Source organism: Mycteria americana, chromosome 2, assembly GCF_035582795.1.
Source record: "Mycteria americana isolate JAX WOST 10 ecotype Jacksonville Zoo and Gardens chromosome 2, USCA_MyAme_1.0, whole genome shotgun sequence".
Taxonomy (NCBI): domain Eukaryota; kingdom Metazoa; phylum Chordata; class Aves; order Ciconiiformes; family Ciconiidae; genus Mycteria; species Mycteria americana.
Genome location: NC_134366.1, coordinates 127,449,530 through 127,473,754, shown reverse-complemented (window position 1 = coordinate 127,473,754; position 24,225 = coordinate 127,449,530). Strand labels below are relative to the sequence as shown.

At 42.3% G+C, this 24,225-nt stretch overlaps 1 protein-coding gene across 1 annotated transcript in view; it reads left to right on the top strand.

The window, feature by feature from the left end:
* KLHL14 (kelch like family member 14) overlaps window positions 1-14,638 on the top strand; it is a 62,672-nt gene extending 48,034 nt beyond the window's left edge. The window contains exons 4-8 of the mRNA XM_075495697.1: window positions 4,188-4,266; window positions 10,638-10,828; window positions 10,981-11,139; window positions 13,876-14,033; window positions 14,498-14,638. Coding sequence (XP_075351812.1) covers window positions 4,188-4,266; window positions 10,638-10,828; window positions 10,981-11,139; window positions 13,876-14,033; window positions 14,498-14,638 — 728 coding nt within the window. The remainder of the gene's footprint in view (window positions 1-4,187; window positions 4,267-10,637; window positions 10,829-10,980; window positions 11,140-13,875; window positions 14,034-14,497) is intronic.
* The last annotated feature ends 9,587 nt before the right edge of the window (window positions 14,639-24,225 follow it).

The window sequence follows — 24,225 nt, the reverse complement described above, 5'->3', positions numbered from 1 at the left end:
TATTGTCAAACCAGATACTCGCAGCTAAAGTTGTTAATGTGTTAATTATCTAGACTCTGAGATTCTTAAACTGGTCCTTTTTTTAGTCTTGTGCAAGAGCTTCTCATATAGATTATCTGCTGCTACCTTCTTTGATTTGATTACTTCATAAATTTACAGCAAAGAGAAATTAAACAATTTAACAGGCTTCTGAGCAAAGCAAAAGGAGAATACCATGCCTTGCAAAATTCACAAAATTGTCAAGACATTGTTAAAAAGCTTGCACACGAAGAAAGAGTTGTAGTTGTAGCAGTCTGTGTAACAGAGATAATTATGACTGAGAAACCATAAAACAGCTTGCAGGTACACATTTTTACTTTAAAACACCAGAGGATCCAGCTGAAATTACATATACTGCATATATTTTATTGTGAACGCCCCATTTCAGCATCTGCACTAAACCAAATTATAGAAAATTGTTACATCTGTTCACTTCCTAAAACCTGAGACAAACAATCCAGTCCACCCTATAAGCATATTTCTGGTGTAGTTAAAAATATCACTAAATGTCTTAGGAGGAGAGCCCTTCAGTTCTATTGTTGGCTCTCCTTTATATTAAACAGGAGATAACATGCTATCATTAATGATAATTATTATTAGGAGCATCAGCCACATCCAACAACTGAGGGCCCCTGTTGTGCTTGGTAGTAGGCATATGGATAATAAGAGGCAGACCTTGTTCCAGACAGTTTATAATTAAATAGCCATGTCACATGAAGGATGAAAGAAAAGAAGTATAATTACCTACTATTTAAAGATGTGGAAACTGAGTCGCAAGATGATGGAGAGATGTAAGAACGGGTGCATATCCTGCATCTGAGATAGGAGTTGAGCACAACTGTGAGATGGATAGTACCTTAGGTCTGAGGCCGCCTAGATCAACTTCTGAGCTGAAGATCTTGCCATTGGACGTCTAACAGCTTCCTTGTTCTATGAATACCGGAGCTGTGATTTGTCTATACAGAAGATAGGAATAAAAGAGGTAGGAGCATTGCTGATACTGATCTCTTTATGAATGTACCCCCAGAGAAATGGATCTTACTTGTCACAAAAAGCAGACCTGAAAATCATAAACTGCATTCTGTGCCATTGCTGGGCTAGTTCTTTCTTGAAACCGGTTTGCTTTAAACGTGCAGCTACATGGGAACTGCTCGCACATACCCACTTGAGTTTAAGTAAAGGCCTTTGTCTGCTATCCTCATCGTACAGAAGGGGCTTCATATGGACCTAGCTGGAACTGTCTTGCCCAGAGCATTACAAGGCTTTTGATTTGAATGAGAATGTGCCAGGTGTTTTTCCAGTGGACAGAATTATCCTTGAGATGAGGGCAATGGAAGGAGCAACATGCCTTTCTTTAGCCATCAGACCTGCAGGTTCTTGAGCAGCTGGGTGGACCCCGAGGAGCGCTCATGTACCCTCCGTCCTGCTCCTGTAACTTCCTGATAACCTAGACAGCGTGGGAGACATTTTTTTTTGGTTTTTTTACATCTTCCTATGGCTATGCCTTTCCAGTCACAAGGGATGCCCTCATGAGTAAACGCTGATGCGAGCAGGTTGCAGAACACAGGCATGGATTAGGACCAACCTTCATAACCTTCAGAGCCCTTCACCTTTTGGCATGGCTGTAGAGACCTTCCTGTAGAGAGCAGAGAGCAGCAGCATCTGCCTCCTTTTGTCCCATTGTCCTGATCTGATAATCCTGATTTCTGATCACTTGCTACAGTTTCTACTTTCTGACAGGTGCTTCCTAACATGTGTAAACCTCCTGACTGATGAGCAAGGCAAAATAATAGATACAGTTGTCTTGCAAACTGAACTCCAAAATGAAACTGGAGTCAAACCAGTTACACCAGGCACCATAAGTAGGTCATCAAGTCCTTTTTCTGCCATCACAGGCATCATGTAGTCCCATTTTGTACATTTTCTAAGCTCCATTCGAAAAGCAGTTGGATTTTTAGCCCCTACTACTCCTGTTGGAAAGCTGTTACAGAATCCAATTGCTCTAAATGACTAGGAGCCTTATCTAATTTCCAATAAAATGTATTCTTTGACTGTCTGAATCACCTTGTTCTCATGCCAAAGTTGGCCTTTAACTTAATAGTTTTTCCCCTCCTGGAGATTTATTCCTCTGATATATTACAGACAGCACGCCTATCCCCTTTCAGCTTTTGTTTTCCTAGGTGCAACAAACCAAGTTCTTTGTCTCCTGCTATAAGGTAAACCTTCTGTTCCTCCTGTCGCCATTGTAGCTCTTCTTTGTGCCTGTTCTAGTTTGATTTCATCTCTCTTCCTGTGAAGTGACCAGATTTGTATCCTGTATTCCCACTCTAGGCTCACTAAACCCTTCTCTTTCTACCCTGCACTATGCAATCTTCTACATACATGGTATTTATAGTGAATATGTGTATGACATATGTTATGTTAGGAGGCCAAGGTCCCCAAATCAGAGGTTTGTATGACAGCAATTAAAAAGCTGCTATATAACCAGTGACCACTGAAGTCCCCAGTAGCTGAAAGATGTAGTGAATTATGGCAGCATTAAAACCTCCTACGAGAAGTCCAAACTTATGATCAATACTTACATTGTTTTGAAATCCTGCTTTTTGAAATAGAAATAGATTAATAAATGTGAGATAATAATAATAATAGGGAGACCTAGAGCCAGTTAGATGCCTGCTGTTATTGTTTTACTGTTTACTGAATCTATAGCTCTCAATGCCTCTTTTTCTGAATTGTCTGTATAGACTAAAGGAATTCCGATACGGACCCATCGCAAAGCCTCATTTCACTAAACCCAGTGGCAAAATGACTAGTTGCCTTCAGTGTATGGGGATCTCACCCTACGTCTTGAGATGTGTTTGAGCAGTGCTCAGCATAAAGGGTTTGGTCCTCATTAGGCACTATGCTGGATTTGAAGGGAAATGCTGCATTATTCATCAGTCTTCTGCTTTACCCTCCTCATATAGAACATGCGTATACCATAGCGAGGGAATGAGTTTGCTTCCAGATGGAGTGGTCAACATGGTTTCTTTCTCTGTCTTCTTGTAGAACATGATCTTAAATTATTATGAATATAAATTCTAGCTTTATCGTTATTCTTCTCTACAGTCGTGATGGTCTGTTTACACATGCTGAAGTAAGTGTGGAATGAAACAAGCAAAGCGAGCCAATCCTACAGAGGCTTTTCCGATGCAAAAATATTCACCTTGTAGAATACCCAGTGACCATTTATAGAACTGTGACATACGCAGTTGGGTTATTCTGCTGGCCTGTGAAGCCTCTAATTCAATTTTTTAGTCACACATACATAAACAAAGGTTTCTGTTTCCGAGATCCTCATCTGTTGAAGTCTCAGGTGTTACAGGAAATTGCCATACACTCTCTTGCTTCAGTTTTCTTGCTTTGATGTCAATCTGCATGTAAAATAAGGTGAAATCTTAATATCGTGAAGACATGAATACAGTTCTTGGGCTTGACAGCAGGGATAAGCTAGTTAGCTGGTGTATGTTGCTCATGTTTCATATTTTAGCTAACACACTTGGCATAAAACTCTAAGAGTGTATTCCCTCTTCGATGCACATGTGTAATCCCTTCTAACTTACACTGAAAGTACATGGTAGAATAAACCATCTAGTGCAAACACTGCATACCCCATGCTGATGGCTTATGCAGCTCCTGGGTTTTTTGCACAAAAAGGTTTTTCTACCATGTTCCACATAGAGACGATGTGAAGAGAAAGAAAACACATGTTCTCCCTTTGATTTTTTTACCTGACACAAAATACTCCAGTCATAAAAATACCGTGGGGATGCCCTCTTTTGGGTAGTAGTTTTGTTTAGTGCTGTGATTTATTGTGGCTGTGAAAGTACCACAGCATCTATAAGTTAAATACACGTTTTCAAGATCTTATTACAGAGAGCAAGAATAATCTCTTATCTGCTTTTACTGCTAACAATTGCTAATTCAAACCTTGCAGTGCCCCATTTGTTGAATTATTACTGTACACATAGTGTAATCATACATTGTTGTAAAAGGGGGAACCCTTCATAAAAGCTGTCAACTTGTGAAGTATATGTAATATATATTACAATCATGATGTTAAATACATGAAACAAACAGCTGAGTGTCAAAATAATCTATCTTTACAGGGAAACACAGTACAAACTTTGTTAGCCGATACGATCCCAGGTTTAACAGCTGGATACAACTTCCACCCATGCAAGAGAGGTAAAAACCTGCTACGTGTTTTTCAATATATGTTTTATCATCCTAGGAGCAGCTGAAGTTTGGCTTAGTTCTGTGAGTAAGGAGGCCTACAGAAGCATTGAAAATACTGAGATAAAACTGCAGCATGCAGTTGCTTCCCATTTGTCTCCTAATTTTTTTAAACTTTCCAAATTCAAAACTCCAGATGCCAAAACCTGCAGGGCTAACTCATGTGCGATAACCATGGACTTTGTGCAATTACTGGTTGCCTGAATACAGTCTGAGGGATTTTTCTGAAGTCTTCATAGTGTTCTGTCATGTTCCCTGACTGAAGCGTCATGATGAGTTTGCAGTAAATAAGACGTATAGTCAGATATCTTACAGGGAACTGAAGCCTTCTCATGTTGACTCCATCCTGTTTCACCACGCCAGCCATGAAAAGCTCTCCTCAACGTGTCTCACCTTGTCAGAGGACTCTTAATCCTAGGTGGTCTTTGAGTGAAGTTGCTGTCAGCTAATGCATATTAGAGTAGCATACACTTTAATTCTCACTGTGTACGGAAGAGCAGAGGTGCGTGTAGACTTGAGCAATGACCAGTAAAGATGGCGTAGACTTGAGCAATGACCAGTAAAGATGGCGTAAACTTAACTCTGGACCCCAGATCCTACCTTGGCAGGTAAAAAGTCCCCCAAACCTGAAGCGAATGATACATGTTTCCTGAGAAGAATCTCAAAGGCAGAAGATCCAGTGTTATAAAGCTGTTTTATGAAAGAGCATTCAGTGTCCATCCTTCAGTTCAACACCCGTCTTCCCATGGATCCAATGTACAAGAGATCTCACACCACCTTCCTAAGATGCTTGTTCCATGTGCTGTCAGTATTATAGCTCTTTTTCTGTTGGCTGCCCCCAGTGTTCAGGTGTCTGGCAGTCATAAATATGTTGAACTCAGTGCAACCTTGTGATTCAAGGTGTGTATTATGACATGCATGGAAATATGGCTGTCCTTTCCAATTTTTGGAGGTAAAATGTCAATCTGTAGAGTTTTTGAAAGGCCTTTTCTCAGGATTAAGTTTGATTGACCTAAGTCCATATGCAGACCCGTGTGCAATGCTTGTTACCAAAAAATACTGCATTGTACTGCTGCGTGAAAAAGCACAAGTGGAACAGATCTGAGGAGGTTCCCCGTTGGAGCTGAGTGAACTGATAAAATTAGCCATATAGAGATAAAAAAGAGCATCACAGTTCATTACAGTCTGTGGCTTTATTAGTAACATCACCCTTTCCTTTAAAAATCCTTTACTAATATTCCATTTTCTTTTTTAGTTGTTAATAGAGCTAGTCCAACAGCAGGCTTTAGCTAAAGAGGTAGCCCTGCTTTGGCCCCCAGCCTTCTCCCTCACTCCTGCCAGCACTGTGGGATAACGCCACAACTGGGTTATTTACCTTAAAACAGAGGGACGCCTTCCCCTCTGGTTCAGCTCCCCGAACTGAGTCACCACCGGCTCAGGTGCTGGCATGGGGGAGAGAGGAGGTGTGTGTGAGATTGTGCATCACCGTGCAGGTCATCCTCAGTGAACCGGGAGGCTGACTAGTGTTTGTACGGAACCTGAAGCTCTTCCGTGGAGCCTAATCTGTGTCCTAAATCTAATACCTCTGGGTATCTGCAAGCAAAACTCCTGAGGGGCACATGCGACTGGCTGAATGGTTGGGCTTATTTGGCTGACAAAGCTCAGAAGGCAGAAGTAGGTAGTTGAGGGTTGGAGAGAGCAGACAGTAGGAGTTTTTCCACCTCCACGGTGGCCAGTTGTGTTTCACTAGAAAAGCAATTTATAATCGCAGGTGCAGAATATGACTTGCCTTGTGCTCTCGTGGAAGCTGCTGCCTTCAGCCAAGAGTCAGAAACTTTGCTGCACGTTGTGACTGCTTAGCAGCTGCCCCGTAATAAACTGTAATATGTAATGGTCCGCTCGTACATAGGTCCTTTTTCAAGGGGCTTTACTGTGACAATGTTAATTGTCACCTCTTTTGTTCAGGATACATAACTCATAGGCTTGCCCATTATTTCTCTATAAAGGCTCCTAAGCATTGGAGCTATTGTTGGAAAACAGGGATTTTCTAAAATGTTTTTGGTGGTTTATTTGCTCATCCCTAATGACTTCCGCAGAGTTGTTGCAGCCTTTAGAGGTAGAGTCTGGCCCAGTTTTTAGAAGATCATACAAACAAGAAGGAGCTTTTATGCAGCCTCCTTTCCCAGCTCCTTGAGTCAGATAAAGTTCCCATTAAAGTCAACAGGCTATTTTTTCCCTGCTAGGAGTACAGGGTCACGCCCTGTCTCTGCTGGCGTAATGCAGGCACCGTTGACAAGACAGACTGTTTAATGGGTTCCTCTGAGTCATTATGGTCCATCAAGTCAAAACCTACTTAGGAATTTTATTCTGAGAATAATTGGCTGGATAGACTATAATAGCTCCTTTGAAATGACTGCCAGGTAAATGTAGGTCTCATTCAAAGGCAGTATATTCTCAAGCTGAAAATCTGTATGAAATATTTGATGAGTAAACTTTTATATCATATGCTAAAATCCATATCTGATTGATTTTACCGTATGAGCTATAAAGAAAAGTCTAATCCCGTTATGGATTCAGAGCCGTCAGTGTATTTTCTTTAAAGCCAAGTTTGGTTTCTTTTCATTTGAAGAACATCTCAACCTTTGAAAAGTATGTACTATTTTCAGGCGTGTGTTGTTTAGAGAAGCAGGCAAATGACTCATCGGCTTTTGAAATACACATCTGCCTGATGATGCAATAACAACGGGATGCTTTTTGGAGAGCAGTTCAGTTAGATTAACATGCCTACTGAAGGAGTGGTCTTTGTAGCAGGCGTATCTGGACTTGCGGCATGAGCCTCAGCTGGACACCTCAGTCAGTACTGTTGCATCTTGCCAGCTCAGCCCAGAGCTGGACAAGGCGTGTGGAACATAATAACATTTAAAACATCTTCTTTTTTCTTACATTCGGAGTTAAAAGTTTTTGTTTAAAGACCAGCAAAAAACAGGACGTTGTACCAGGGCCTGAAGAAGCACAAGTGGAAGTGAGCAGGTCAGCATACTCACTGAGGCCAAGTGAACTGAGAAAAGAAGCCGCAGAAAAAGAGAAAAACTATTTCACATTTTATTTTAGTCTATAACTTTAATAATAGTAATGTTAACCCTTATTAAGATGACTTTAGTTTGTAAAAAGCAAAGCATACACTCTAATAGTGACCCTGAAATCAGGTCCAGATATTGCGATGATCAGTAATAGCACTGGTAGTTGTATTTCTGGTTTCAGGGCATAAATTCATCATCTGTGGAAATCAGAAAGAAATTCTTCCCTTTTATGTGTGTGTACTTAGGAGAAGTTATTTGGGTTGATTACTGAGTGAAGGGGTGTGATGTAAAAGCATTTTAGAGACCAGTGAATGTCAAGTACTTGCAATCCTGAAGAAAACTACAAAATAATTGTCTTATTGTCCATATTGAGATCCTGAGGTGGATTCCATTTATCTCATTAGAATGGATAGCCTCTTCCCAGTTTTGTGGGGAAAGTTGTTGTGAAAAGATTGCTGTATTACATTTTAATCTGAATCACATTTTACAGCAGTTTAAAAAGTCATCACTTAACAGCATGCCCTTTACACACTGTATCACTGAAAAGTAAAAAACCAAAAAGCTTAAAATATTTGTGCCAGGAGCTACTGAGTGAATATTCACGTCCAAGCAGAAGAGTGAAGCGTGCTGATGCTTTCATTTTTGCTCCTTATAGTGACACTGTGTGGATGAAACCAGGAGTACACGTCCAGAATAATGTCGGTGAAATCCTAGTTAAAACAGGAATGCCTGCCAGTTGTACCTACCTCTGTTTCTTAAACCTGAACTAAAAAAAAACACGCAGAGAGCAGTTTGTTAGCAGGTTTGAGGTGCATGAGGACAGACGAGGGGACGTGTGAGCACCCCAAGCATTGAGAGGTACCCTCTGCGTTTGTGCCTTGCAGCTGCCAGAGACAGGAGGGTCGGAGAGCGTGTGCCCACCCGTGCCGGCTCTCTGATGTCTAATAGGATGTGACCTCTGCAGCTTTTCCTACTTTTGGGGCCTGTACAGGCTGTCTTGCCTCTGGCCTGTCACATACTCTCAGGAAGCAGATAGGCACTTGATTGCCTCTAACACCTATACCCTCTGTCAAATTAGAGTGAAATCAGCCAGCAGGTTTTTGTTGAGGAGACAACACTCAGGCAGACGTGGGTACACGTACAGTGTAATCAAATAAGCTTTGTTTCCATAGAAAATCAGGCTAAAAACATAGATGCACAATTTGCTGCCCGACCATGCAGAGCAATATATGCCATCAGCTTCTATCTGCCTATTGACAGATAAATTAAATGGTCTTATTTAATTCGTCAGCTGAGCTGGAGGCACTTAGCAACATTCCTGTCCTCCTGTTTCTATCTTTTCTTTTGGTAGCCTTATCCTTGTGCCAGTGGTCCTGCTCAACGAGGGGTGCTGTCCCGCACCATCCAAGTTGCCCATGTGCAGGCGAGATGAAAGCAAAGAGGTGGACAGGAGGTGTTCGCAGGTGACCCAGCTCCTCACCAGCCAGGCTGAGGAGCCCTGTCAGGTGTGCACCAAATCCAAAAAGTAAGGCCAGAAACAGGCGGCGTTGCGTCAGATCTGTTCCCCGAACGCCCAGCCAGCCCTGCTGTTTCCGTGGCTGTATCTTCGTGTCTGCCTGACCTCTCCTCCAACTTATAAACCATCAGCCAGTCTCAGCCACATTTAACAAAGAGGGAAGTTTCTCCAAAATGTTAAAGCGTACTACAAATTTTGTGAAAATAGGCAGCTGGGTAAAGGAGAGAGATCTTATTTCTGCCTTCACTGAAGGAATGCTCCTGAACGCATGCCTGGCTAGATGGCAGGTTAGAGACACGGCACACCAGGCTTTGCTAGCTCACCTGGTCACCTGCTCACCTGGGTGACTATAGGGAAGCCTGGGGAGGAGTTGGGACATACCAGAGCTGTTCATTGCAGGGTGTGGTGTACTGTACATGGACCACTGCTCATCCCGAATGTTTTGCAGCGGTCTGCAGGATCGAGCCCTTGATGGTGCAGGTGACTATCAAGCCCCCAAGACTTACCGTGCGATTCAGGAGTGCAATATGCAGCCACTCCCAGATTCAAATTTGGGTACCTGGGCAGGAACCAGAGTGCATTGTGTCAGCCACAGAGCAGGGTTTGGCAAGCTGCAGCCACACTCCAGCGTGCCTGTTCTGCAAGAGCTATCAGAGCTAGACCTTGGCATGCCTCACCTGCCTGCTTGTCTCTAGGCTCGCACGCCACTCCGGTTTCACCCAGGAGAAAATTTGAGGTTTGGGACTGACAGTTCTTGTCATTCAACATTTTGTACAGGTCTTCATCCTACCCTAGCTGTGCTGTTTTGCAATTTTCTTTCTTATATCACTGCAGCTTAAAATTAAAGGCCTCTACCCTAGAAAACCTTCCTGCTGCTGAATAATACAGGGAGCTTTCCCTGAAAGTGGATTACACCAAACAAGGTTTCTCAGAATTGTCTACTGCTCTATTTTTACTTCAGCAACAGACACTTACTGTTAATTTTGGAGGCACGAAGAAGACGAACTACTATATGCCTAGCAGTCCTGACCAGAAAAATTAATTATTTTCTGCATACCTGAGTTGCACGTGAAAGCGGACAGGTGGCTAAAACTTTTCTCATAGTTAGCTGGATGGAAACAGACCTCTTCTGAGTTAAAGGGCAGAAATGTAATATTGTGCCTAGTGTAAGGAAAGTTGTTCTATTTGCAGTACTGCAGAAAGAAGAAAAAAATGATAATTGAAGAAAAATTTTGATGATGTGGTTCTCTTAGTAAATTGGGAACAATGACCCTTGAAGGACCATAAAGAAAGTGAATGTCAAGATAATTTATTATTGTTACATTATCTACCTCATTTTTCACTTTGTCTTACTGAGTTGTTATATCCCTTACAAGGTAATGCCCCAAACATTAATGAGCACCTTTTTATCTTTCACGGGTGTGAAAAAGCAACAAACAGCTTTGAAAAGGGGTATTTTATGCCAGATTTATGTGTGCTTAATTGTTTTGACACCAAAAAATGAAGTATTCATTTGATGTGGAGCATGTATTTGATGAGCAAAGCAGCCACAGTCTCTAGGATAGCTGTAAGCATGTGAAGCTCCTGGACACTTCTGTCTGAAGTAGTGTTTGAAGGAGCCGCTATCTTAGTTCAGGGAGTCAGCTGGAGAGAGAAAAAAACCATGGTTGACGTGGCTAATTGGTTTGTTGTTGGCTTGTTTTGTTTTGTTCTGCCCTGTCCTCCAGGAGAGCCAGTTTCTACGCCTGTCGCCTTGACAAGAACTTGTATGTAATTGGTGGAAGAAACGAAACTGGCTACTTGTCCAGCGTGGAGTGCTACAATCTGGAGACAAACGAGTGGCGTTACGTGTCTTCATTACCGCAACCTTTGGCAGCCCATGCAGGAGCTGTTCACAATGGCAAGATATATATTTCAGGCCAGTGTCTTTTATAATTCCTGCTATATAACAAAAAAACAACCCAAAACAACAACAACAAAAACCCAGAACCCCAAATCAAGGAGCGGAATTCCTGCTGCAGCGCAGTGTCTTTATTTACATTGATTAACAGAAGTATATTTACTTTGCAGGAGGTGTTCACAATGGAGAGTATGTCCCCTGGCTGTACTGCTATGACCCCGTGATGGACGTCTGGGCCCGAAAACAGGACATGAACACAAAGCGAGCAATCCACACTTTGGCTGTAATGAATGATCGACTGTATGCAATTGGAGGAAACCATTTGAAAGGTCACATTTTTAATAGCAAAAAAGCATTTCAGTGTCCCCCGTCTCCTGATAGAGAATATTTTTGTTAGACAGTCATTGTTAAATACATTAAAAACCAGGCAACACAATTTAACAGGACACTTGAGCCAGCAATTTTAAAAACATTTTATGCAAATTATTTTAAAATTATAACAGTACATTAAATATATGAGTAATGAATGCTTTAGATAATAAAAATGGGAGCTTCCATTACTCAAAGGCATGGACAATTTGTCATTACCAAGAATTCAATGAAACAAACAGATTATTCTTTGACCCGAAAGTACCAGCAATATTTTCCTCTGTAAATCATTTTCCAAAATGTGCAGTTAGAGAGAGCTTTATTCAGAGCAACACACAAAAACAAGCTCCTGATTTAATGAAGGGAAAAAAAAAAAACCTCCAGCCATTAAATATTAGGACTAGGCTCTTCAGATCCCTTTTTCGTATTAAATGTAGCTTGTTAATTATAATTCTTTTTAGAGGTCTCTTGTTTTCATCTTTTGAAAAGGTCTCATATTAAAATAACTACTGCTTAGGCATCTGGTATTTTTGTCTTAATACCTACATGCCATTGCTGTTACTGCTAAAGAGATTCTGCTTAATCCAGCCACTTAGACAAAAAGCACAGCTCTTGCTCCTTTGTCCCCTGACAATATTTGACAGCTTATATTCCCTTTTTTTTTCTTTCTCCATTCTTGCTTTAAAAAAAGCCTCACAATGACAAAAGAGAAAATTGTAATGCAAAAGAAAAAGTGATGTTAACTGCCAGTAACACCAGGCCATGTGTCTGAATGACTCTGGCACCCAAGTCCCTGTGAGGCTCTGAAGCCACATGCTGCCTTTGAAGATCTGAATGCCTGTGGAGCATGGAGGGGACAAAGTCTCAGATGTGAATTTTCCCTGGTAAATAGTACTGGTGCGTAAACCCCTGCAGCCAGGTGCAGGGCTGCTGTGCCTCCACTCCCCACCCCGAGTTGTGATGGGTGTTCGTGAACTGGACTTCACAGGGTGAAGGGAGTAAAAGCTGCCTGCACACGTGCACCTGCAAATTTTGTAGAGGATGCAGAGCTCCACAGTGTTGGCTTTTTCTCCTACTAAAGTAGAAGTCAACATGTCACACCCCTCCTATAGCTAAAGCACATGCTTTGGTTTGCATAGGCTTGAATTGCTTCCATCCTGCCGTCTCCTTTTTTTCACCCAGTTTCACCTACCATCCTCTGGGAAAGAAGGAACTTCTAATAAACATTGCTTTTTTGCCTCTATAACTGTTGCCCTAGGTGCCTTTGTTATGTGTGAATTGCTCGCTGTTGTGAGAGATATTTAACATCCAGGCTTCTGAAAAGCCACTGGCTGTCTGGTAGAAGGGCTTTCTGGAAAACTGGTTTCTTCTGTACAGTGAAACAAAAGGAGGAACTGCAAGGAAAGGGAGGAGGGAGTGGATCGAAGTGCAGATGAAATGCTACAAATTCTCCACCGGGTGGGAATAGCAGGGCTCCATGGCAAAGCCCTCCCTTGTGAAGCTGGATCTGTACACTGGTGTCAGCAGTGCATTTATCGCATCACAGCTAGCCGTGTGCATACTGCAGTTTATTATGGTGCTTTTGACAGATTCTGGGCGCGCTGCGGTGGCCTTTCTGTGGCCCCTTGAAAACTTTACAGCAACGAAAAATTATTTCATCACAGCTATTCATTCCTGACATAAATAATACTTGTACAAGCAGCATCATTGTGAAGTACCAACATCACCAAATGCCCTTTTCCAGAAAATCTTCTCTTTTCTATCATACCTTGATGGAGAAGACAGTAGTGTCAAGTAAAGCATCTCAGCGTACTAAGAAAGCCATAATTTTACTGTGGTGCTCTGATAAAGTAGTTTGAGATAGAGAAATGTCTAAATATTGGAGCAGGAACCAAGACTCCTGGGTTCTATGTCTATGTTCAGCTCACTTAATTGATACTAATTGATACAGCTTGAGAGTCTTGAGCTGAGACCCATCTGCCCTTTGGTGATTACAAAGCAGCAGTCGCATGGAGCCTTTTTCGGTCTGCCAGGGAAGGATGGGACAACCGGATTTTTTGGTTACATTTTCTGTTGCCTTAAAGACTTTGTCACGTCACAGCTGGTGCCTAGGGTCCACCTTGAATCAGCTTGAAAATTGAAACTGGTCCTGAACATCATGTCCGCCACGCTAAGCACCTTGTCCCTCTGGAATGAAGTGGCATCAGTTGTCTAAGCTCTACCTTGACTCGTTGGACATTGATTTCTGAGCAAGATTTAGTCTGTTGACTTTTGAATAGATTAGATCTGCTGACCTTTGAGAAAGACTGCCAGGACAGGCTTTTCCTACATGTTCAAACTCCCATTAGCACTGATAGATGAGGAGGAATATTGCTTGAATCTGCTTTCATCATTGATAGGTTATTAGTGTTACTTTCTGATCTGTTCAGATCTTATATGTACTTGTGGTTTGTAGAAGACTGTAGAACTACTGGGAAAAGCTTTCAACAGATTTATTTGAACTGAAATAACAAGACATTAACATTAGAGAAGATGGCTTAAATATATATGGCAATACTTTCTAGAAGAAAGTTTAACAATAATGTTATAATTGTAATAATATAATTGTAACTGTAATTTAATAAGTTTAACAGTAAACCACATGATAAAACAGTATGTCATAACGCACATTCTCTTTTCTCAATGCCCTCGTCCAGGTTTCTCCCATCTCGATGTAATGCTTGTGGAATGCTACGATCCAAAAGGCGACCAGTGGAATATCCTCCAGACTCCTATTCTGGAGGGTCGCAGCGGCCCTGGCTGCGCAGTCCTTGACGACAGTATTTACCTTGTAGGAGGCTACAGCTGGAGTATGGTGTGTACCTGCTTTCTGCAGTGACCCTTCCATTCTTTCTGAGCAGCCAGTCTGTATATTACTCAGATGAGACGGAGAGGAGATGAGGGATGAAGTAGCTGCAGGGGCTGGTTTCGGTTTGGTTTTCAACTTGTGGAGAACATGGAGTATTTGTTCACCTTTTGCTTTTCTATTTAGATGAGTTATTATCAGACTGTATTCACTGATACGGAGTAATGTAAAAATCAGATGAAATTTGGCAAAAGTGATTGACGGGACCGTAAGCTTATAGCTCTGCTTATCAGGCACTTGTAAAGGAGCCTGATTTTCAGAGGCTGGGTGCTCAGCCCCTATGAAAACCAAACCTCCCAAAGGGCTCAAATTAGAGCTCAAAACCATGAGTCACTTTCGAACATCTTTAAAGCTGATGTGTGACTTGGATTTTACCAAAGCCACATTTAATATGACTTTTTGTTCTGTTACAGGGAGCCTACAAATCTTCTACTATTTGCTATAGTCCTGAGAAAGGGACTTGGACAGAACTAGAAGGAGATGTTGCTGAGCCACTTGCAGGACCTGCTTGTTCAACTGTCATATTGCCAGCCTGCGTACCGTACAACAAATGATAGTCAAGGAGCACTGACACGAACACTGATTGCATTTGGGAAAATAATGACGGGTGACATAAATATTTTATTAGAACAGGATTCCTGTTAAAACAAAGCTACCATAATTGACCCCTTATTCCATATTTATGCTTTAGGAGCAAACTAAAAGAAAACAAAAACCAAGTGTTGTCCCAGCTCAGATAGATGCTGGTGTCTTATGAAGCAAGTAGCTAAAACACACTGAACATTACATGCTGACAGACTGCCATTTCAGACTGATTTTAACTTTTTCCTGCTGCAGAGATATTCCTCACGTCAAATTTAACTTTAAAAAAAATGAAGGCTAAATGTTCAAATACAGCCTGAAGAGACAACATCAGTATTGTGCATTGTATCTACCTGCATGTGATCTGTGTTGAAGTCATGAGGATGTTGTTTTCATGAATGCTTCAGAATTCAGATAGTGAAAAGCTCACACTGCATTGCAGAATTGTCTCCTCCTCTGTAATCCTAACCTACAGCTACTTCACATGCTCTGCAAGCAACACAGCATCAGAAGATTATAAAAGGTAAAGAAATATCATTCAGTTTTTGCACAGCTTGGCAACTAATACACTCTGCCTTCAAAGTCCCCACGTGTAAGTGCAGCGGAAAGCAGACTACAATGAAAGCCATGCTTTACAGAGCACTTCTTGCAATAGCAGCTTAGGGATTAGGATCAAATTCTTCTAATCACACTTGTGTAAAGTCACAGTCATTTCCCTGAAATCACATGGAATGACTGTTTTTACATTAGTATAACAGAAATTTGGTCCTACACCTTAAATTCTGGGTTCGTAAAGTAAGTTATTTCTATGACCACTTAACGAAGCACCAGAACCCTTAGTTACTTTTCACTAACCTGTTAGATAGGAGCATCCATGCTAGTTGCTTCCAAAGACAAGAAGACTGCATTTAACTATAAGTTTATTACTTTGGACCTTTAAATGATTATGCACAATTTTGGAGAGACACTGGTAAGTAGTTGAAATAATCCTGCGTGGTTGATCTTAAAATGTACTCTGAAAGATTTTTACTATTGATCCAAAGTAACATGAGGCTAGACTTTCCACTGCCTTATAGCTTGTGTAATTATTTACACATTGCAAAGTGAGTTCAGAATGCAACCACATGGGACCAGCAGCATTTAGGACTCACTTCATGCACCCATAGTTGCTTGCACAAATCAGGCTGTCCATGTCTTTCTGTCCTGGCTTTGCAAAAGCAGTGACAAAATCTGAGCCCGCTTCTTCACCGCCTTGCAGTTAACATTATCATCTACACCTCAGCAAAGTATATGCATAGTTCTTCCATTGTGGTTTACTGGTGCTGCATCCATTACCCTCAGGACCATCCTCTTCGCTGGTATAAACTGACGTTGCTCCACCAAAGCCAATGGATATACTTTGGTTTATGTCAGCTAAGAATATGGCCTTTTATTTGCCTAGCTGTAACTGGCTGCACCTGGTAAAAGGCAAAGGAGACTCAGATCTTGCGTTTTCAAGCCTGTGCATATCTTTCATGATAGGACTTAATGCTAGTGCATTAAGCAAGGAGCAGGCAACTACTGGAGGTTGGTTTCTGCTGCAGAGGCAATAGATGGGAGGAAGAATTCATTATTTGCTTCTATTCTATTTGCAAAATAGAAAGAGGGCGAACATACACAGAAATTACACTATATATTGAAGCTTGAGAGCAATATAAATAACGGAGAGCAAATACCATGGGACTGTTTCTCTCTGGCATCGGTCCAGTTTTATTGCAGTGCAACTCCCTTGCTTGCAGCAGAATTACACAGTTGTAAAATTGGAGTAATGCAGTAAAGACTGATACCATACAAATGCAATAACCCAATTGATGAGGTAGCTGCACACCTGGAAAAAAAATGTTTAAACAAAATAACGATCTGAAGATGCTAATATTTGAATGTGCCGATGGGGAGTTTTCCGGTGAGCATCACTAAGGAACTCATAAAGGTGGAGTGTATATCCTGAAATCTCAATCCATTTCTACTATATAGTGCAATCTTAGTTGGTTTTCTATTTATTTATATTGTTCAGATCCAAGGGATCCCTTGTAAAATATATTTGGTGCAATCATGACTTTTGTTTTTCCTTTCCTGTTGAAAGTATATAAATATAAATATATATAAAAGGAAACTGTTAAGATACTAAATGAGGAAACCTTGAATGACATTTAAGATCAGGATAAGGTCTGCCATTAAACACTGACTGTCACCTGTCTCTACTAAAACGTACCATTTCTAAAGGATATTTGTTGTCCTTTTAAGTGGTTCTTTTTTTTACCAAGATAATTTAAAGATTTATGAGGACTGTATGTAAATCTTTCTATCTTTCAGGAAGGCATGACCAAGGAAAGTGCTAACTGAATAAGTCACACAAAGAATGTAAATTTTGTACAGTACTAGACTGTGTAAATGAAGCTTGCTTGTAGGGGGGAAACTTTAAATAAAACTTTATGTACTAATTCAGCTGTCTGCCATATTCCTACTTACAAAGTGTATGTATAAATAATATCTACATTAAATTCTTTGGAACTTTTTTATCATGTAGATGCGTAAACTTCTTTTATTTCGTGGCTGTACATAACAGTCTCATTGTTCTCAAAGTGTCATTACTCAGTGCTTGTAAAGGGAGCGACGCAGTAAAATGTAGTGAACCAGAGTCTTCTCCTGAGCCCCCGTGCCTGGCCTGTGCTTCCAGCACGAGCTGCCCCACCTGCGTGCCCGCAGGCAGGGTCGGACCTCAGAAGCCTACAGATGGGATCGTACGCCTGTGAAATGCCTCTGCCTTGTGCTGCTCGGCCCATTCCTCCGTCCCATGGTAAGATGAGTGGAAAGGACGCCGCCCGGTTAAATGCAGTCTTGCTTTGGGGAATTTAGTGTCAGTTGTGGCAACTTCTTCCCTCTTCAAAATGTCCCTCCTGTGGTGATTGATTGACCCGTTTAACTATGGGTATTTCCGTTCTTGGAGGGGAAGTGCTGGCACGGGTGGGTAGAGGAGTTGGGACAAGAGGCATTGCCAGTCTGAGAAGACAAGGGGTAAAGGCAGGGGTTTTACTAGGAAGCAGAATCATTATCAATACCAGTTACTATACTACATGTATTATTTATTCATGCCTACCAACCTTCGTCATGGACCAGAACCTTCCTGTGCAAACCAAGTGGGTGCACTGAGCAAAGAAAAAGGCAGTCCCTGACCCCTGTGCTTATAGCAAGTGTGCGCAGTGCTGGGGGGGTGGCTGAGAGCGCGTTGGAAGAGTCTGGTCCAACAAGAGGGGATCAGTCCTGTTCACATCTTTTATGAGGAAGGCAAAGGTGAGCAGCAGCAACTACGGTAAGATAGCACAATGAATAGGACTCTTTCATTAATGAGTTTATTTCAGAAGAGCAAGGAAGGAAGAGAGGTTTATGCACATTTTTTTAAAGTACTGGGGGAGAAGAAGGAAGAGGAGAAGCTGGAAGCAGTGGGCAGAGATACGATTTAGAAAGGAAGGGAATGAAGTGAGAAAGAAGAGGTAAGAATGAAAAGAAAAAATAGAAAATGAGAGGCCATGAGAGGAGAAAGTGGGAAGTTCTTGTGGATCAAGGGCACAGAGAAAGTAAGGGCTGGAGTAATGAGGAAGGCAAAGATGGTTTCTGCACACATCAGAGCAAGCCTGGAAAGAAGTGACAGGAGAGGCGATACAAAGAGCAGAAGAGAAACATGAGAAAATGCAATAAAAGAGGACATGAAATAAACATGAAACTAAAAAAGCACTTGGTGATGGGACCGCTCCTGTTTTCTTCAGCTAATCATTTACAGTGATCTAGCTGTCAAGCGGAAGGATCAAAGCAGCAGAGTACTTGGGTGTTGCAGTGTTCAAGCTTTCCATGCACGGACTTGAGCACCGCAGAAATCACGAGAGAGATGCCCAGCGGCACCTCTCTGTGGTGCCTGGGCTGCGGCAAGCACCCAGCTACAGCCAGGGCCTGTGGCAAGGGAGGAGAGCTGCCGCTGGTGGTGGGAAGCAGAGGAAGAGCAGATGGGTCACAAGTCCCGGTCCCCACTGGGCTGGAGAGAAGCCTCTTCTCCATTTCTGATTGACAGATGAGAGTCGTCTTTGGGAGCTGGACACCTGGGCTGTTCCTCCGTTCTCCTTCTCTGCTGTCCTTCCTGCCAAACATTAATCTTCTCCTCTTTGTCCTCAGCATGACAAACGTGCCTAGGTACTTTTGCAGAGCTGGTCCTGGAAAACAACAGACCAGTGAATGGAGCTATTTCCCTGGTCCTGAGCTGTGGTCCCATCCACTGCCCGAGAAGCATGAGAAGGCTGGGTTGCTGCTGACTTGCAACCCATATGCATGCCCTTAAGGAGGGCAAAGATGGCGTTTCAGAAATACGTTTTTCATTGATTATAGCACTGTCTTGAAAGGTACTGTGCACCCACCTCCCAAAAGCATTGCTTTCCTTCATGTGTTGTTCCCCCTTCCCGCTTTTAATCCAATGATTTACTCTGTTAGCTGCATCTGTGAGCCAATTTCTGAGGAAAATCAATGCCAAACCTCATTATATATACCGGTTTGTATTGTATTATAATCACTCGCCAATATAGTACTCTAGTTCTCTTGCTTTTAAGGGACAGACCATGTTTCAATTTAAATGGAGCTTTCCGGGTACAGACAAAGGAGACAGAAATCCCAAACAGTGCTGAAGAGGCCAAGCCGGTAATTGCCAACATGCACACTCCTTAAACTGGATAAGCTACACGTTCTCATTTCTGTTGTTAGTGCGGCAGCGGAAAAGAGTCAGTGTTTCAGCCTCTCAGGTCCAGACCAAGGAAGCAGCAATGGCAGCGCTGGAGGTCAGAGTGGTTAGCGGGAAGGGAAAGTACACTAATGAATTCTGGAGGGCTTGTAATGCCATAAAAGATTCAGTTAATCTGCAGCATAGATGTTGATCAGCGAAACTGAACCTAACTCTCTGGACCTTGTCAGATGTATTCTGTGCATGTCAGTGTTCCACACCAATTACAGATTTTAGAAGATGCTCTCATGCAAAACTATGTGCCCTAATATATAAGCCAGCTCAGATGTAACTAAAATTAAAATCTGACTGTGGCAAATCTCTGTGATCCTGATATATGAAAATCCAAATAAATGATTTGTTCCCAGAAATGAAAAATAACTTCAGCAGGAAATTTCAAAATTACTTATGCAGGATTAATCCAGTTCAATGAATGCATCTTGCGTTGATTAATAAAGCATTCCTGAATTGCAAAGTAAAATGAGAGGAGACTTCTGGTGCTGATATATTTGTGTATTTCTGAAGCTAGAGAGAAATGCGCGCTTGCAAGAGATGTGGTCAACCAGTGTAAACAGAGATTGAATACAAATAGTGATTTTCTAATTGTCTGTTTTCTCCCTGCAGCAAAAAACTACCTTTGTGTCATTGATCCTTTCTTGAAGAACACAGGTACTATGTTACCTGCCACAATACTGAATGAGAACAGGGCATCTAACACGATTGTACAATGACTCCAATTAGCATCCAGATGATATCTGCAGTCTTATCTAGCAAAGAAAAGCAAAACTTGAGCTACGTTCTGCTGATTTTCTTGCCACACAGAGTAGAAATTTTGGTCAAGTAGCATTCGCTTTTGTGATCTGCTGCCCCTGAATTTAATTGGGCTTAGAGGTGAACAGATAAGAGGGAACCTATTTAGAAAGCAAAAACAAGGAAGGAGATTTAAACAAATGCAGCATTTTCTCAAATTTTTCTTCAGCATACACACACACACACAAAATCCATTGGATTTATTTAAAGTGGTCTCATCACTTAATCTAAAAACCTGTTCTTCAGTTTGGAGAACTACCTTCAATCAGTGCAGTGTTTTCAAAAGGAATATTTATTAATGGTTGACGTATTTTGCAAAATACCTTTAAAATCCTTATGGTTTTATCTTTAAGAAATGGTTCCTCATATCACCCTTAAACATCTTCCAGAAAACCACACTGGAAGGATCGTATTCGTAAAGCTTGCTTAGCATCTCCGTATCTTGTGTGGTACTCAGCTCCTGATTCTGTGGAAACTCGTTTCCATTTTTGTTTGCATTTGTGCAAAACAATTCAGTTTTCAAAAAACTTTGGCTGATCAAGAATATTTTTGTATGAATGGAGTAAGTGAACTTGAAACATACTTCGCTGTGAATAGTGAATACCAAGACTGATGACGCATTGCATAAACAGTAACAGAAAACTTGTTGCTTTCTGTGTATTTAGGGGTTTTGAGAAAGGTGTATAAATATACACGTACACATTTGCACCCGAAAAACGTCAAGTTCATAGGCCATAGCAAGGACTGCTGTGCTGTTGTTTTTGCTAAAACTGTGAACTTGGTAACAGCACTGAAACTTGGATGTTTTTCTTTAAAAACCACCTCTTTAACTGCAAAGATGCCATTAGTCACAGCAGGGAGCATAACCAGAAGGAGGATGTCTGTAACTATAGCAAGAGAGCACATTAAACTGTAGGTCAAAATCACGACTGACTGATTACCTTCAGGGTGAAAGTAAATCTTCAGCCTTGCCAGAGTGATAGGAAAGAGGACTGGCTGGGGCTTGCCGAGGTCGTCCCCTGCCTCCCCCACGCCACGGCGGGGCCGGCGATGCCCAGCGCGCTCCCAGCAGACGTTTGCTGACTCGCCTGACCTTCGCAGCGACGTGCGACGGGATGTAGTCATTGTCATCATTAGAAAATGCTTCCTAATGTCTAGCTTAAATGTCTCATTAGTTTAAAGAGATGGTTCCAGGAAGAACCTAAGAGAGAAAACAAATATTTTCCAAAAATTTCAGTCCACGATTAAATCATCTAAAACTTTCACAAATGACAGAACCTTCAAAGCTGCTTTTCCTTCTCCTGCTTTCAGTGTGTCCTGGTTTCGGCTGGGATAGAGTTAATTTTCTTCCTAGTAGCTGGTATGGTGCCGTATTTTGGATTTAGGATGAGAATAATGTGGTAACACACTGATGTGTTAGTTGTTGCTAAGCAGTGCTTACACCAGTCAAGGACTTTTCAGCTTCCCATGCTCTGCCAGGGGCACAAGAAGCTGGGAGGGGGCACAGCCAGGACAGCTGACCCCAACTGGCCAAAGGGCTATTCCATACCATATGGTGTCATGCTCAGTATAGAAACTGGGGGAGTTGGCCGGGGGCAGCGATCGCTGCTCGGGGATGGGCTGGGCATCGGTCAGCGGGTGGTGAGCAATTGCATTGTGCATCACTGGTTTCGTACATTCTTTTATCGTTATTATGATTTTCTCTTCTTCTGCTGTCCTATTAAACTGTCTTTCTCTCAACCCACGGGTTTTACTTTTTTTTCTGATTGTCTCCCCCATCCCACCGGGGGAGGGGAAGGGGGAGCGAGCGGCTGTGTGGGGCTTAGTTGCTGACTGGGGTTAAACCACAACACAGTGGATAAGGAGAACTGTTTACTCCTGCTCTTTTTTGCAGCAGCTTTTTTTTTTGCAAGCCCAAAGACTACCAGTCTTCACTTTTCTCTAGGCCTGGGACTCAATCTCTCCTCCCTGACTATGGATTTTACATCTACCAGCAGTCTGATTTTTCCCTTTTTAGCTGATCTCCAGCTGGCCCACATCTTCAGCTGTGCATTGACCAGTGCAGCGAAGACCAGAAGATTTCTGTCTGACTTGCAGTAATTCAATCCAGGGTTGCAGTGGACTGAAGCTTTGCAATGAGGGCTTTCCTTCATTAGTAGGCCTCCCTGTAACTTGCCCAGGTCAGAGCTGATCAGACTGATATTTTGGCACTATTCAAGACGAAGCATCCTTTTCTTAACAGCACTTCCACTGAAGATGAGGATGAGAGCCATAATCTGGCTGTGCAGGATTCAGGTCCAGAGTCCATTTCAATAAGCTTCAGTGAAAGGAGTTTACATACAGGACTGCATAAAGATTAATTAACCTGCTGTAGGAAAGGGTGGCACTTTTATCAGTGGCTGGGCACTCAGAAAAAAATACTGTTGTCTTTTAAGCTCTTTTACTTCTTTTAGTGCAATAAAATGAAAGCCATTTGTGAAGAATTATGTCTGGCACACCACCACCTCTTGTGAATTATTCTCCAAGCATTCACTTTTGCCATGATATATTCCACTGCTTTCAAGAGCTACTGAGCACTGCCAGTACCCGAAATGAAAAGATACAACATTTCTCCAACAGTGGTCTATTTGACCAGCACAAGGGTGTCATGCTCTGCATTCCCTCCTCTTGTTTTCAGACGGTGGCTCGAGCGAGAACAATTTTCCTATGAAAATGTATTCATGCTTCCAATCACAAAAACACCAGCTTTCCTGTTTGTCCTGTGAAAAATGTCATTGGACATCAACTTCAGTTGATTCCAGCGCGGTTACTTGCTCTGAGCGTGTTTACCATCTCTGTGTCCATCCCTGGCCCTGTAGTTCACAGTTTAATCAGAAAACCTTTTGTTGCAATCCGTGGCGAGACTGATGGGGTTACTGAGTCTTCGCATTCAGGGTTGCAATAACACCGGCCATTCCTCTTACAGTGGAAGAAAAAAATAAAAGGGTTGTAGCTTTAGCCTGCAAAGTGAATTGTATATTAGACTCCACGTCTAGTCCAGGCCAAAATGCTGGTGAGTGAAGTCTCAGACTAACCTACGCCCCGGTCACTATAAACCTCGCATTTCTGTGCTGGCCCATCGGGCTGTGTGGCTTCACTCCCTCCTGCCTCCTCCATTCCCTGGAGATGTGCGACGACTCATCCAAACGCTGCCCCGGTGCCCCCGGCACAAGGCATCCCCGGGCGATGCCCAGCCCTTGCCTTCCCGAGGGCCCCGTCGCCCAGGGCTGGGCAGCGGTGCTGGCATCGGCCACACGGCAGGGACCGTCACTGTGCCCTGGCCCCGGCCTGCTTCAGATGAAGCGATTAAACTATCCTGTTTTAGGGAATTAACCGTGCAAACATTTCAGGACCCAGCTGCAGAACAGAATCGGCACCCTCGTACTTCACCAGAGGACGCTTACTGATAGCCATGGAGAGGACTCACAAAATCATTTTTTAGACTTGGAACAACACTTAATGGATGAGAAAAAGAGTCTTCATTCTGTCCTCATTGGTTCCAATTAGAGGATGAACTGTCCTCTATTTTCCAAAGCGGGTTTAATTTTGAATGGGTTTCTCATGGACGGTGGGCTACCACAGGCAAATCTCGTTTTGACAAGTACTAATTATGGACAACGCAGTGGCAGACTGTAATCTCTGTCATGAGAGCTATCAACAGGGATGCAGCGAAGGCTTTAACAGTGGGTGGCAGTACTCTGGGTCAAATTAATCACCACCGTAATGACAATGAAATCAGTAGAGCTTTGGGATGTTAAGTTTGATAAAAGAAGCCATTCTGTTCTCTGTCTGGCTATTTACATTGCAGCCTGGCCTCAGCTTGAGCTAATCCTTTGTCACGGTGTTCAGGGCTGGCTTTTTTTGGCACAGGGGAGAGAGAACAAAGAGCAGCCCTCCTTGCAGAAGAAATGT